The 16,581-nt window shown below is 33.6% G+C and overlaps 1 protein-coding gene across 4 annotated transcripts in view; it reads right to left on the bottom strand.

Annotated features, from left to right (window-relative positions):
* NCAPG2 (non-SMC condensin II complex subunit G2) overlaps window positions 1-16,581 on the bottom strand; it is a 101,730-nt gene that overhangs the window by 38,815 nt on the left and 46,334 nt on the right. For all 4 annotated transcript variants that reach the window (XR_012470025.1, XM_074193249.1, XM_074193250.1 and 1 more), the window contains 6 exons: window positions 9,949-10,122; window positions 9,095-9,165; window positions 4,168-4,321; window positions 3,853-4,026; window positions 1,223-1,339; window positions 989-1,126 (listed from right to left, as the gene is read on the bottom strand). Coding sequence is in view for 3 of the 4 variants with exons in the window: in XM_074193249.1 (XP_074049350.1) it covers window positions 989-1,126; window positions 1,223-1,339; window positions 3,853-4,026; window positions 4,168-4,321; window positions 9,095-9,165; window positions 9,949-10,122 (828 nt within the window). In the remaining variant the exon portion in view is untranslated. The remainder of the gene's footprint in view (window positions 1-988; window positions 1,127-1,222; window positions 1,340-3,852; window positions 4,027-4,167; window positions 4,322-9,094; window positions 9,166-9,948; window positions 10,123-16,581) is intronic.

Below are 16,581 nucleotides of genomic sequence, written 5' to 3'. Positions count from 1 at the left end.
GACAAGTTGTGATAACAACAAAAATCACCATTGAAATAAAAATTTATAAAAAAGTTTAATGGAAATTCAACCAGAAATTTTCTAATATATGATAGTCTAGATACTTTCTAGAAAATTCAAGTAAACATATCTGAAATACGTCTGTAAAGATACAGCATAAGGTAGCAATTTCCCAATTCACAAAAGGCACAAGAAAAATAGTACGTCATATAACAAAATGAATTCTGGTCATTTACATGCTCTATAGTTTTATAACTTTCCTCAATGAAATATAAATCCTAAACTTACAATTTTAAAGTGAATTAATAACTAAAATCCAAAATCAAGTCAATTTACAATGAGAAAAATGTAAAGAAGTAACGTTTATTTATTTTTTTTTGCAAGGCAGTGGGGTTAAGTAGCTTGCCCAAGGCCACACAGCTAGGTAAATTATTAATTGTCTGAGGCCAGATTTGAACTTAGGTACTCTTGACTCCAGGGCCGGTGCTCTAGTCACTGTGCCATCTAGCTTCCCCTGAAGTAACATTTATTAAATGCCACCTTTGCCAGGAACTATACCAAGCACTGAGGATATAACGAATGGCAAAAGGGGGCAGCTAGGTGGTGCAGTGGATAGAGCACTGCCCCTAGAGTCAGGATGATCTGAATTCAAAGGCAGCCTCAGACACCTAATAATTACTTAGCTGTGTGGCCTTGGGCAAGTCACTTAACCCCACTGTCTTGTAAAATAGCAATAACAAAAACAAACAAAAAAAGAATGGCAGGGCAGCTAGGTGGCAGTGGATAAAGCACCAGCCCTGAAGTCAGGAGTACCTGGGTTCAAATCCAGGCTCAGACATTTAATAATTACCTAGCTGTGTGGCCTTGGGCAAGCCACTTAACCTCATTTGCCTTGCAAAAACCTAAAAAAAAAAAAAAAAAAAAAAAAAAAAGAATGGCAATAGAAAGGTCCTGTTTTCAGATTTCACAATCTAAAAGAGAATCAAACCTGAATAGTTTTCTGGTAAATCTCTATGCAAGACTTCAAGTGTTCTTCTTGCTGATGAATAATGGGTAGAACTTGGTTTTCTATCCAAAATCCAGTTTCTTCCAAGAGAGACAGATAAACCTTTTCTTCTGAGCCAAACTACTCAATATTCAAAGAAAACAAATCAGTAATGAATCTCATTTGTTAAGATCAATTTCAATCCATTGTGTAAGAGAACTTCAAAAATTTATATACCTTGTGGTAGAAATGAACACATAATCGACAATAGATAGTAAAGGCTTGTACAGCAGTTGCTTGATTGAAGTTAGGTGACTTTCCATCAGATGATTGTACAACCGATACAATATCTTTCTGTAACATGAGGCAAATAGTTGAGTGACAAAAAAATTTAAGGCATTTTTTCAAAGATATATATAACCATACTAAATCTTATATAAATATGTCAGACATTGTAGTTCATTCCAGCGCTACAATCAAAAAGTTTCCTTGGACTTAGTTCTATTTGACCTTGTGATTTTTAAGTCCAACTAAAGCTCTTTGTGAATTTTAGAATTAGAATAAAATAACTATATTTGAGCTTCATTTCTGGAACACAAGAATGAAGGTACATTCTCTTAGAGAGGATACAAAGGTCAAAGGTCTCATCATACTAATTACTTAATAACAATAAGTACATAAGATAACAGCTTTTCAAATAAGGTACCACAATAATAGAAAAAGAAAAATCTGAAAAAAGATAAGATGAAAAAAGTAATCAAAGGAAAATTTTTTCACCAATACTACTTCTACTATTGTACTACTATCCTGCTATAATTCTAATACTGTTACTGCTACTACTAGAACAACTGACACACAGAATGGGAGATGAGATAACATCTAAAAGAAGCCAGGTCAGAAAGTAGAAATAGATGATGGGAAGAAATCAATAAATGTTAAATATAATTAAACAGAAGTATAATTTAAAAAGCTTTGATAAGTAAAAAAAAAAAATCACAAAAATGAGTTATGATTAGTAAGCACTAATCAATCAGTAAGTGCTTATTAAGCACTTCCTGTATGCCTGACATTGTTTGAGCCTCTGGGGATATAAGAACAGAAACTACATAATGGATTCATGGTATATTTTTAAAGAAATTGTATAAAATAGAAAATCAGTTTTATATATATATTTCTATCTTTCTGTTCAACTCCAAATATGGAAGTGCCTGTTAATGTTTAAGGTCACAATTGAACAATGATGGGGAAAAAATATTTTTGACCCTAGAGTGTTTTGCTATCATTTCTATCTCTGCCAAGCAATGAAGACATTTCACAATATAATACTCTACTTTTTCATCCTAATCACATTTACTACTCCACATACTCCACACTGACTAATGTGAATTAATTTGTCTCTTGAAGAATTCCAGATCTTTCTGATTTCTGTCTTTGTTCATGATTTCCTATTTGTGGAAAGACCTTTATCTTGTTTTTCAGCTCCCATTCCTCCTTTTAAGTCTTGTTTATTCCAATGTCAACTCCTTCTTAAAGGTTTTCCCATTCAAAAAAAAAAATCTCTTTCCTAACTAGATCTTTTATGAGATTATGAGTTCTTTCTTTGCACTTCTGTACTATATATATTTATTATGTATCTGTGCATCATAACCTGTCCCCTTCTCTTATTGCAATGAATGGGTAGCTCCTCTCACAATAAATCTCGTGAATAGGGAGTAGAGTTAAACTTTCAATATCCTGAAATTAGGAGCAGATATCTGTATACAAAACTCATAAATGTTTCATTTAACTAATTAGTTGCACATTCAACAAGATAAACATAATTCTATGCCCAACAGTCTGTTCCTGAATGATAAACACAGTGAAAAAAAAATTGTACTACTGTTCTTCATTATTTTAGGAAAAAATAAAAGTTGCTCAGGGATTTTTGAAAAGTTTCCATCAGTCCTGAAAAACAATGTTTTTTGATGTTGGCTGTTATTTTTTTTTTAGTTCCTTAAAACCTATTAAACACAAGAGGTACTTTTCAGACATATGCTCTCTGCTTTCAGTCCCTCCTTTTTTATCATTCTCCTTTATGAAAGAGAGCAACATACCATGGAAACAATATAGAGACTAACAGACTGCCTTCTGTGGGAGGTGGGGGGAAGAGAGTTTAGGGGGAAAAATTGTAAAATTCAAAAAAAATAAATTTTAAAAAAGAACAACAAATTGTGTTTAGTAAAATTTCTATTATTAATATTGATTTCAATTTTGGTAATATAGTCAAGATGAAGTAGGAAACAATGGGATCTTTTTAAATGAATCTTCAAATAAGATGAAACTCCAGTACTTTGACTCTCTACCTTGAATTCCACTCTATTGACTTTAGTTTTTTTTAATACTGAGATTCATGTCATATTAGTTTCTACCAAGGTTCATACTGTGAGCCCTCTATGGACTATCCTGCATCCCTTTCCAATATCTTGCCCATCATCTGAGATCTAGTTTAAGGTTTATCTGTTTTATGAATTGCTCCCTAGATAGTCTAACCCTATACTAATTTGTTCTTCCATAAACTCATGATACATGTATTAACTGTATCACATAATTTATCCAATAACTACAGGGTCACTTGGCCACTTGTTTTTTCACATTTTAACCTTGTCTTAATCCATTTTAACTAAGACACTCAGAAGACCAAGGTTTTTGGACCAGATGCAATTTTCAGTACCTAAATTTCCTTATCTGTAAAATGAGATGACTAAACTAGATAAACTTTATGGGCAGTTCAAACTCAAATATTCCATTGATAATACAAGTATATGAAATTTGAACAGTCTAATTGTTTCTAATCAATATTTAGTATTTCCATTATGGAAAAAATTTACCTTTGAGGTTTCAAGTGCTTTCAAAAGACTGTTTAGTCTCTTTTCTGGGAGAGATAACAAAAATTCTCGATTCTTATTGTGAAGCAGTAAGTACTCTAGGTAATCCAATGCCAGTTCAGGTTTTGCATGATGTAAATCCTGAATTCGTACTTGACGTTTAGAAGTTGACTTAGTCTGAATAAAAGAAAAGTTCATAATAAATATTGAAATAGTAAAAACAAGACAAGTAACTCCTAACTAACAGCATTTTTACACAACAAATTGCTACGTAAATACATGATTAAATAAATGTTTAAATTTCAAAACTTCACATACTTTCTTTTTGGGTTCTCCATCTGGCAGCCAATCACAAATAAGCTCAAAGATATGTCCCACTTGTCCCCAAGAACAAAGGCAATCTATTAGGGCATGATACTTGTTTTCTGTGGACCCCTCTTCTTGATTCCTCAATGTAGAGACCACTCCACAGCTGAAAATTCCAAAAACACAAATATCTATTTAAGATGGTAAAAGAAATTCATTGTTTCTAAAAGATGAGAAATATCCAGATCCTTCAATTCTTGGTACAAAAGTTCATATTATAGAATTTATTTTCAAATTTTTTAAGTCTAAAACAAGTATTTGAATAAATTACAAAGAAAATTTTTAATATTTTCAAGGAATGGTCCTTCAAACCTTACCCTCAAAAGACTTTATAGTAATTATTGGGCTTGGAATCAGGAAGATTCATTTTCATGAGTTCAAATACAGCCTCAGACTACCAGTTACTTACTAATTTTTGTGTGATCCTGGGCAAGTCACTTAACCCTATTTACCACAGTTCTCATCTATAAAATGAATTGGAAAAGGAAATGGCTAACTACTCTGCTATCTTTGTCAAGAAAGCCACAAAAGCAGTCAAAAATTTGGGCATGATTTAAAAACAAACACTGAAAAACATCAAAAATACATAAACTATTTTGTGATTCCTTCCTTACAGAAGCCTAATTCTAATTTTCATTTAAAAATTTTTGAGAATATTATGTTAAAAGCATAAAGGGCCAGCTAGATGGTGCAGTAGATAGAGCACTGACCCTGAAATCAGGAGACATGAGTTCAAATACAGCCTCAGCACTTGATACTTAATAGCTGTGTGACTTTGAGCAAGTCACTTAACCTCACACACACAAAAAAATCAATAAATGTTAACTTTCACTAATGAAGCAATTTAAAAGTTATGATTATAGATTCTTTAGGTCCTTGTGGTATAATTATGAAACATTTTAAATATACATTCTTAAATATTTACAGCTTTATGGTGAAGATATACACTAACCAAGTATCTCATAACAAAGTCCTTAATGTACTGTAATACAATCCCAGCTTACATTAATGTTATCTAATTACCAGTCAGTCTACTGAAGCCTATGCCTATGTCCCTCCAGGCATACCTCTGCCATGATACTTGCTTCTCAATGTCAATTCTTATAGCTATTCCCAATCTAAAGCTGCTTACACATTTCTAAGGCAACTCTACCTATCCACCATGCCGCTCAACCCTACCAAGGATCACATCTTTGACTTCTAACATTGCTCATGTGATATTTGCTATCCCTTATCTCTTCATTGATGTTTCACTGACAAGTCATATAGCAATTTAACAACAGGTAGGCTAAGTCTATAAATAGGTTTTACTCTAATTTTCTAAATGTTCAATAAGTCTTCTACAAATTAAATGTAATTTCATGCCTGGGACTTTTTTCAGAAAAAAAAATAAGATTTTTTGAGTGTATCTACTGCAAACTAAGGATCATCAAATTTGGTTAAAAATGTGCAAACTGAGGACTGCATTCTTCAGAAGTGTTCTTATGTTGAATTTTTTTTTCATTTTATTGAGCTGGATCACAATTAGATGCTCACTAAATTATCGGTTTTGTTCACATATTATCAAGGTAATGATCTTTTTTAAAAAAATTCTAAATCTCTGAACCTTAAAAACTATGTAAAACTTCAGCAACATTGCTCAAAGAAGCTTAATTTTGGCTTCCTGTGAGATAGTGAATATTTTAAAAAATCAATACTTTTCAAATATTGTTCCAGTTGGCCATTTCCAGATTAGGCTCTCTTCTACAGCATTTAGCACCTATGCTAAGATTCTTGACCTCTTTTTCTAGAGGAGTAGGGAGAAAAACCAAAGATAGTCAGGTATGTACAACCCTTCCTTAATTCCCCACCCTACTAACGAGAAGTCTTATAGCTAGCTTTTCTTCTTCTTCTTTTAAGGTTTTTACAAGGCAAACAGGGTTAAGTGGCTTGCCCAAGACCACACAGCTAGGTAATTATTAAGTGTCTGAGACCGGATTTGAACCCAGGTACTCCTGACTCCAGGGCCAGTGCTTTATCCACTATGCCACCTAGCCGCCCCGCTAGCTTTTCTTCTATATATAATATATTCTTTCTACTCTCCCTATTTTAAGGGTCACATCCATTTTCTCTATAATAAAAATTAGGTTAAGCACTGGAGATGTTACAGCATCTATATGTATGAACAGTAATGCTATGAAATATAAAAAAACCAAAGTAAGCATAGTAACATGGCCGTATTTGTTACAGTTCACATTTGTTTTTGCTATTACAGTTTCAGTCATATATTATTTTGGTATGGTGTGACTAAGGTGAGTTCTTTCCAAGACAGTTTTCATCTCCTTTGGTTTTTTCTATTTTATGTTTATGATAGGGAAAACTGACACACTAAAGCACTATTGGTGAAGTTGTGACCTGAACCAATCTTTCTGGAGAGCAATTTGGAACTATGCCCCAAAGGGCAATAAAACTGTACATACCCTCTGATTTAGCAATACCACTGCTAAGTCTGTACCTAAAAGAGATCATAAAAAATAGGAAAAGACTTATATGTACAAAAATATTTAAGACACTTGTTTTTCTAGTGGCAAAAAATTGGAAATTGAGAGGCTGCTCATCAATTGGGGAATGGCTGAACAAGCTATGCTATAAGAATGTGATGGAATACTATTATTCTGTGAGAAATCATAAGTGGTCTGACTTCAGAAAAGTCCAGAAAGACTTGTATGAACTGATGCTAAGTGAAATGAGAACCAGGAGAACACTGTATACATTAACAGCTACAATGTGTTATGATCAGCCAATTGACTTAGCTCCTATCAGCAGTATAATGGAGTCTGAATATAGACCAAAGCATATTATTTTGATTTTTTTTTAAATTTATTACATTTTTTCCCCTTTCCCACCTTCCATGGAAAGAATAGACAAGGGTAGATAAGAGGCTATACACACACAAAGGTTTTTTCCCTTTTGTTCTGATTCTTCTTTCACAACATGACTGATATGGAAATATGCTTAACATAGTTGCATATGTATAACATATCAGATTACTATCAAGGGAAGGGAAGAAATGGAGAGGAGAAAAATGAAGACCTCAAAATCTTACTTAAAATCAATGTAAAAATCATTTTTACAAATAATTGAAAAAATAAAATAGAAAATAGAAAAAAAATTTTAAATAATAACTTAGTGAGACATCCTGTTTATAATTTTGTGTCCATGTCATTTTTGTGACCTAAAAAATTAGTTTTAAGTTCTAAGCCAGTCCCGTAAATATTTTTTTTTCCCTCCCTGGAAAGGCAATCGATTTCTTACTGACAAAAGGGATTTCTATGCTCTATAAGACTATTAAGAAATGATGATGACCATGGTCAATGTCTTTATTTTAATTCATTTTCCATTTTTTGAATTACTAGCTTATGTATTTAGTTTCCAAGTTGCTGTAATTAAAACTGTCTCCTCATCTCTACTTTTTATAAAATCATCTGTGACTTCACAATGGTAGAAACTTGAAGATTAGGAACACCCTTCTAATTTGGTGACTGTTGTTCTACCTCAAGAGTTCTTAAACTCTTTTGTGTCATGGGCTCTTTTTGTTGTTGTTTGATGAACCTTACGGACCAACCTCTTCTCAAAATTATATTTACTGTCTACATTAGTAAATAAAGGAAATGATAAATTTCATTTATAGCTTAGTGAACAGAGATGCAATTATTTTTCCATCCAAGATATGGACACCCTGAAAACTATCCAATCCATAGAAGGGGAAGGGGAAGAGGGTAGAGTGTTAGGAAACCCTGCTGTAAACAGGATCTGAGTGTCCACAAGGCATTCAAGTCTGCAATCAGTCTGTTAAGATCTTAGTCAACTTCTAAAGAACTACAAACTAAGAGGATGCCCATCAATTAGGAAATAATTGAGCAAAATATGGCAAAGGAACACAAATGAATAACACAGAAATCAGAATAGGAAAAAAACTGATGTAACAATGAAATATTCTAAAAATAAACAACTTTGAAAGATTTAATGATTCTGGTCAGTGCTATATCCAATTCATTAATCAAGAGTTCTATAAATTTATATTTCTTATTTGTCCTTGAGTTCAACCAACATAAAAATATCTATATGAATGTTTATATATATATATATATATATGCACATACATACAGACATATGCATATACAGTCTCATAAATATATATATATATATTATATATATAAAAATATGTGTATCATATTTTAATTAAGTTTTTATGATTAGGACTGAAAAACTTCAGTTGTTTAAAAATTTTCTTGTTTCCTATTTAAATTTGGTTCATGGATGACATACATTTGGTTTATCACTAAGATACACAAGCCTTTAAGTTTATTAGCACCTAACAGAACTTAAATTCTACCAGCACAACTTCCAAGATCCCAAGTTCATCTATACACTACCAAGAGCCCTTGGAACTTAATGAAAGATAGAGAAATACATTTATACATATACACATACACACAAATATTTCATAAAAAGGATCACAAAATTCAAAACATATGTATACTTAATTTTGTGATACTGTCACTTCCCTTCCTTCTAGGTTAAACTAAATAAAATGAATTATGTTTTGAATTAACTATTAAAAAAGTAGGTAGGAAAAATCCTGACATTAGTTCTATATAGTTCTTTCTCTTTTCTGTAAAATTTAAGGTGCTCTGCAGTTTAACATCCATCCCATCTCCTTTCAAGGGAAGTGTAGACAAAGTAGATAACAAGTTAAATGCACAAGGTCCTCTTTTGTTCTTTAATTTTTAAATAGACTATTTGAGTAATTTCACATTTCAAAATAATCAAACAAATAAATAAAAAGCAGGAAAAAGTCATATAAGTCCCCCCCCATTTAAAAAAATCCACATAATACCTGAATGGGGGTACTGTATTTGCTGGCATAAAAGACAGTAACATAAATAATGGAATCTTGCAACGATCATCCTAGAAGAGAAAAAATGCATTAAATAATGTAAATGCTAAATATGCCTCCTTATATCCAAAGGTACCATTAACTTTTTTTTTTAGATTTTTGCAAGGCAAATGGGGTTAAGTGGCTTGCCCAAGGCCACACAGCTAATTATTAAGAGTCTGAGACCAGATTTGAACCCTGGTACTCCTGACTCCAGGGCTGGTGCTTTATCTACTGCGCCACCCCTGGTACCATTAACTTTTGCAAGCAATCAAGGTATAATATGAAGTAAAAAAGTAGTATTATGGGTTATGTTTAATACACTAAAATGCCCTTTTTTTGTTGTTTCAAAATAAGGACCTCAAGCAACTGACTAGTTCAACTTACTCCTGAATCGGATCCTTTATACCATAGTTAACTGATAGTCATCTATTCTTTATTTAAAGAAGCAAAGGAAGGAATGAAAGGGGCGCATACACACACACACACACACACACACACACACACACACATGTATAATCATTTCAAAATTTTTTCTCACTTCACTATAAACATGCCTCTGTATAATTAACTGATTACTGCAACGACTTCTATCTAGGGTCATGTGGGAAAAAAGTCTATTCCAATTTCCACATGGCATAACTTTAAGATAGCTACCATGATCAACCCTAAGTCTTCTCTGACCCAGAACAAACATTCTTAGTTCCTTCAACTGTTTTCTTTTTTTTTTACCATTCCAAACACACTTCTGAAAACACTCAGCTCTTTCAACATATCGTGTTAATAAAAATTGTGATGTCTAGTTTGATACTCACTGTAAAGTGTTTGAGATACTCTGGAATCACAGAAGCAAACCTGCTGATGGTGTAGACTTTTGCTTCTTTGTTATGTTCCAAACTTTTATAAATGCTTTTCCACAAAATTACAATGACTTCCAATAAACCTGCCATAGAAGGTATGTCATTTATTGACAATGTATTCTCCAGCATCTAAAGAGAAAATAAATTTATTATAGAAAAGTAAAACAAAAAAGATATTCTTGAGTACTAAAAAAACAAAATTTTAATGTAATTGAAAAAAAATTTTAAAAATAAAAATAAAATAAACTTTTAGAAACACATAGCTAATAGATTCTGAAGAAGTCAACTAGTTTATCATCTATCCCTCTAAAAAGATATTATCTCAAAAATGAGAAATATTCTGTTTTCAAGATTCCTAAGAATATAAGATTTTTTTAAAGCCACACTATGAACAATAAAGTTAAAAGACCTATCTAAAAATTAAAAACAAACAAGAAAAAAAACCTGAGTACGAATCATTTCCTCCCCCTATTTTCAAGAAAATGAAAGTAATATTGTGAGAGTGAAAACTGAGCTTTACAATTACTACATTGACTGGTTTATAATGTGTTTATGCTCATTATAAATTTTAATATAGTCATATCAAGGACTATAAAAACAATCTAATCTGTCCTACAATACAAACACAAAAGCCAAGGGAGCATAAAACACATGTGATTATACAGATGAAGAAAGTTTCCTTAGAAGTTTTTTAATTATGAATTGGGCTATTCTATTAATTTATTAATCATGACAAATTAATCCTCAATCACACAAAGCTCTTAAAAACACAGAAAGTAATATCTGACTTAATCTTAATTACAGATAATTCTGATTACACAAATTTCTGACAAAATTTTTAGGTATCAGGATTTTAAACTTGAATTAAGTCACATCAATTTTGATTTAGCATCTAATACCCCATTTTACTTATAGAATTTAAGTATCCTATGCTACCACCTTTGTATCAAGAGCAGTGATATACCTTTTTACAGTGTTATATTTAAACCCAACAATCAGTCAATGTCCAACAGCAATTAACAACATGGTTCATAATATTATCTTCCATTCTGTAGTCTTAAAACAAGAATGTCAGTTATAAGAATATAATAAAAGCATAACTTAATGACACAAATATCTATTATGCATTATTTTACTAATGAGTGACAAATATACACTTGCCTGATAAATAAATATATATTCCAGCTATTTTTAAAAATTCAACACACAATTCAGAAAATGTTTATTGCTGGTCCCCAAACCTGGAATGTGCTCACCTTTCAGCCCTGCTTTATAGTCTCATTCTCCATTCCTTTAAGATACAATTCAAGCTTTGTCTTCTAGCTGATTCCCCCCTACCTATTAGTATTCTTTAATACTCTATTAGTACTCAAACTAATTTATATGTAGCTACTACTTAGTGTACAATTTTATTTACTTTATATTTGTGCTAGATACATTTTTACAAGAACTTGCTGTCTCCTCAATTAAGGAAGGAGGGAAACAAGAATGATTAAGCATTACTATATGATCAGGAACTGTGCTAAGCACTGGGGATACTAATACAAGCAAAAAAAGTTCCCAAATCTCAAGAAAACTACCCCTGTATGGGGAAGGCAACAAACAAAAAGGAGGACACAAAGAAGTGAAGGAAGAGAATGAAGGTGTGCAAACATGAAAACATTTCCATATTAGTCATGTGATGAAAGAAAACAAAGACCCTCCCCCCAAAAAACCTTCAAGAAAAATAAAGTGAAAAAATATGCCTCAGTCTGTGTTCAGACTTTATCAGTTCTTTCGATTGTCAGGAACAGGAAGGAAGAAGAGTGAAGGCAGACTGGTCCAGGAAGCTCACCTCAATGAGAGGAGGGGCTGGCATTGCAGGACAATGTTCAATGATGAGAAGGACACAGGAGGCTATTACTGGGTGAAGAGTCACAGAAGTGGAAGGAATTACATTAGAATAAGAACTCTTTGTGAAAAGAGAGAGTTTCATTATTTGTATTCTCTGGTACACATAGGTACTCAATAAATGCACGTTCTTTGATTTGAGAGGTGGAAGGAAAAAGCAATACTTTTCAGGCATGGACGTAAAGAGATACAAGATGGCATCCTGTGTTAGGAACACAACTAAAACCACTTTGGCTGTATTCCTGAGCACAAGAAAGGGAAGAGGACACCATAGAGCTAAACAAGCTGAGAAAGGTTGTGAAGGGTTTAAAGGGTAAATAGGAAAGTTTACATGTGATTTCAGAGGAATAGAGGTACCCGAGCCAACCATGGCTGAGTCCTATGGTCAGAGATGCAACATCCTGGGTAAAGAATAAAGAGAAGGGGGGGCAGCTAGGTGGAGCAGTGGATAAAGCTCAGACACTTAATAATTACCTAGCTGTGTGGCCTTGGACCACATTAACTTAACCCCACTGCCTTGAAAAAAAAAAAAAAAAAGAATAAAGAGAAGGCAAATATGGCTAAATTATTAAGTGCAGAAGGGGAAGCAATACCCACAAAGGCTGTGAAGAAAGAACAGGGGCCAAGTTAGGTAGGGTTTTAAAAGTCCTTACAGAGTTTTATATTTGATTTTAATAAAAAGAACTACATTTACATAGTGTGTAAAGGATTGTAAAAAACCGAACAATTGTTATTTCATTTCATGCTCACAACAACCTATGAGTTTGGTTCTATTATTATCCCCATTTAATAGATGAAGAAACTGAGGGTGACTTGCCCAGAATCATAAGTGTTATTTTCTCAGATGAGTTTTATACTCAGACCTTCCAGTCTCTTAACCATAGTATCACCTAGCTGGAGAGTCAAGTAGTAGAGTCACTGAGTCAGATTGTGCTTAAGGAAGATGACTGACAGCACAGTGTAGGATGGAATGGAGAGAGACTTGAAGCAGGAAGGCCAAGTAGAGAGCTACTTCAATCATCTTAAGAGGAGGAATACTGAGGATCTGAACTAAGGTGATTAATGATATAAAACACAGGATGCCAGAAATGATGTGAAGGTAAAAATGACAAGATGGAGAAATGCTATGTGAGTGGGAGAAGTTATCAGTTTGGAAGATTATTAGAATGGTGTGTTGGGTTTTTTTTTACATTTATTTATTTTCATATTACTACAATAGTCTTGATGTAAAAAGTAACCATTATCCCAACCTTCACAAAGACAGAAAAACCTCAAGTAAAATAAAGTGAGAAAAAAAGAAAAACAATGTACTTCAGTTGGTGTTTAGATATCAACAGCTCTCTTCCCTCTCTTCTATACCCTCCTCCTGTCCCCCTTCTCTCATCCCCTTCATTTCCTATTTTCCTCTAGGATAAGATAGATTTCTATACCTTACTGAGTAAGATATTTCTTTCATAAGCCACTTCCATTGAGAATGATGGCTCATGGAGCAGCTAGGTGGCACAGTGGATAGAGCACCAGCCCTGGAGTCAGGAGTACCTGAGTTCAAATCTGGCCTCAGACACAATAATTACCTAGCTGTGTGGCCTTGGGCAAGCCACTCAACCCCATTGCCTTGCAAAAAAAAAAAAACAAAAAAAACCCAAAAAACAAAACAAAAAAAAAGTGTATGGAGAATGAAAGCTCATTCATTACCCCTCCCCTTCCCCCTTCCATTTCATTGCAAAAGCTTTTTCTTGACTCTTTTGTGCGAAATATATTAGCCCATTCTACCTCTCCTTTCTCTTTCTCCTAATACATTCCTATTTCTCTCATTAACTCCATCTTTATATTATACCTTCAAATTCAGCTCCCTCCTGTGCCTTGTCTATATATATGCTATATATGCTCCTTCTAATTGCCCTAATAAATAAGAAGATTCATGAGTTATTAGTGTCTTTATCTCATACAGGAATTCAAGCAATTCAACGTCATAATTTTTTTCATCTCATCCACCCTCTATACTTCACCTGAGTCCTATACTTGGGAAATCAAACTTTCTGTTAAGCTCTGATTGTTTCTACAGGAAAGTTTGAGAGTCCCCTATTTCATTAAATGTCCATCTTTTAAAATAGAAGGAATTAGAATACAGAAGGAGTAGACAAAACTATCACTCTTTGCAGCTGACATGATGATACCTACAGAATCCCAAAAAATCATCTAAAAAACTACTAGAAATAATTAGCAACTTTAGCAAAGTGGTAGGATATAAAATATAAAATAAACCCTCAAAAATCCTCAACATTTCTATATATGACTAGCAAGATACAGCAAGAAAGAGCAAGAAAGAGAAATCCCATTCAAAGTAAACTCAGACAAAATAAAATAGCTGGGAATCTACCTGCCAAGGCAGACTCAAAAACTCTTTGAAAACAATTCCAAAACTCTTCTCAAGCAAATAAAAATCTGATTTAAATACCTGGGCAAACATCAACTGCTCCTGGAAAGGCCGAGCTAATATAATAAAAATAACAATTCTAGCACAACTAAACTACTTGTTTAGTGCCCTATCAATCAAAATTCCCAAAAACTAATGAGTTACAAAAAGTTGTAAGTAAAGTTATATGGAGAAATAAAAAGTCAAGAATTTTCAGGGATTCAATGAAAACAAAAAAGGTACAAAAGGAGGCTTGGCCTTACCAGATCTAAAATTATATTATAAAGCATCAGTCATCAAAACTATCTGGTATTGAGTAAGAAATAGTCATGGATCAGTGGAATAGACTAGGTGCAATAGCAGGAAATGATTATAGTAATCTGCTGTTTGTTAAACGCAAAGAGTCCAGCTATTGGGATAAAAACTCTCTCTTCGATAAAAACTGTTGGGAAAATTGGAAGTTAGTATGGAAAAAACTTAGATTAGACCAACACTTCACATCCTATACCAAGATAAGATCCAAATGGATACAGAATTTAGACAAAAAAAAAAAAAACAATATTGTAAGCAAACTAGAAGATCAATAAGTAGTTAACCTATCAGATCTATGGAAAAGAAAGCAGTGTATGACTAAAGAAGAGATAGAGAACATCATTCAAAACAAACTAAATAATTTAGATTACATTAAATTAAAAAGCTTTTACACAGATAAAACCACTGTAACCAAGATCAAAAGAAATGTAGTGAATTGGGAAACAATGTTTGCAACTAATATTTCTGACAAAGGACTCATTTCTAAAATATACAGAGAGCTGAGTCAAATTTTCAAAAAAACAAGCCATTCCAATTGACAAAGGGTCAAAGGATATGCAAAGGCAATTTACACCTGAGGAAATCAAAGCAATCCATAGTCATATGAAAAACTGCTCCAAATCATTACTTTTTAGAGAAATGCAGATTGAAGCAAATCTGAGATACCACCTCACACCTCTCAGACTGGCAATATGTCCAGAAAGGACAATGATCAATGTTGGAAGGGATGCAGGAAATCTGGGACACTAATACATTGTCAGTGGAGCTGTGAACTCATCCAACTTTTCTCAAGAGCAATTTGGGATTATGCCCCAGGTATATGTCTATACCCTGAAGAGATAGTGGAAAAGAGTAAAAACAACACTTGCACTAAAATATTTATAGCAGCCCTGTTTGTGGTCGCAAAAAATTAGAAATTAAGTTAATGTCCTTCAATTGGGAAATGGCTCAACAAACTGTGGTATCCGTATGTCACTGAACACTACTGTTCTATTAGAAACCAGGAGGGATGGGAATTCAGGGAAGCCTGAAAAGATTTGCATGAAGTGATGCTGAAAAACATTGTACACTCTAACAGCAACATGGCGGTGATGATCAACCTTGATGGACTTGCTCATCCCTGCAGGGCAACAACCAGGGAAAATTTTGGGCCATCTGCAATGGAGAATACCATCTGTATCCAGAGAAAAAATTGTGGACTTTGAACAAAGACCAAAGACTATTACCGTCAACTTTTTTTTTCCTAAGTAATTTTACTATCTCATATTTTATTTTTCTTCCTTAAGGATAAGATTTCTCTATCATCACTTTCAACTAAGATCAATGTATAACACGGAACCAATGTAAAAACTAACAGAATGCCTTCTGTGGGGGGTGGGGGGAGGGAAGCAAGAATGGGAGGCAAATTGTAAAACTGTAAATAAAATCTTTCTTAAAAAAAATGGGGGGTCAGCTAGGTGGCACAGTGGATAGAGCACCAGCCCTGGAATCAGGAGTACCTGAGTTCAAATCCGGCCTCAGACACTTAATAACTACCTAGCTGTGTGGCCTTGGACAAGCCATTTAACCCCATTGCCTTGCGAAAACCTAAAAAAAAAAAAAAAAAAAAAATGGGGTAGCTAGGTAGCGCAGTGGATAGAGCACTGGCCCTAGAGTCAGGAGTACCTGAGTTCAAATCCGGCCTCAAATACTTAATAATTACCTAGCTGTGTGGCCTTGGACAAGCCACTTAACCCCATTGCCTTGCGAAAATCTAAAAAAATGGGGTAGCTAGGTGGTGCAGTGGACAGAGCACCGGCCCTGGAGTCAAGAGGACCTGAGTTCAAATCTGACCTCAGAGACTTAATAATTACCTGGCTGTGTGACCTTGGGCAAGCCACTGAACCCTATTGCCTTACCAAAAAAAAAAAAAGTCCACCTTTCTCCTGAAAGAGGATGTTCAGTTTTGAATGGTGGTTCTTTTGACAAAA

This window comes from Macrotis lagotis, chromosome 7, assembly GCF_037893015.1.
Source record: "Macrotis lagotis isolate mMagLag1 chromosome 7, bilby.v1.9.chrom.fasta, whole genome shotgun sequence".
In the NCBI taxonomy this organism is placed as follows: domain Eukaryota; kingdom Metazoa; phylum Chordata; class Mammalia; order Peramelemorphia; family Peramelidae; genus Macrotis; species Macrotis lagotis.
This window is presented reverse-complemented; position numbering and strand designations above follow the sequence as displayed.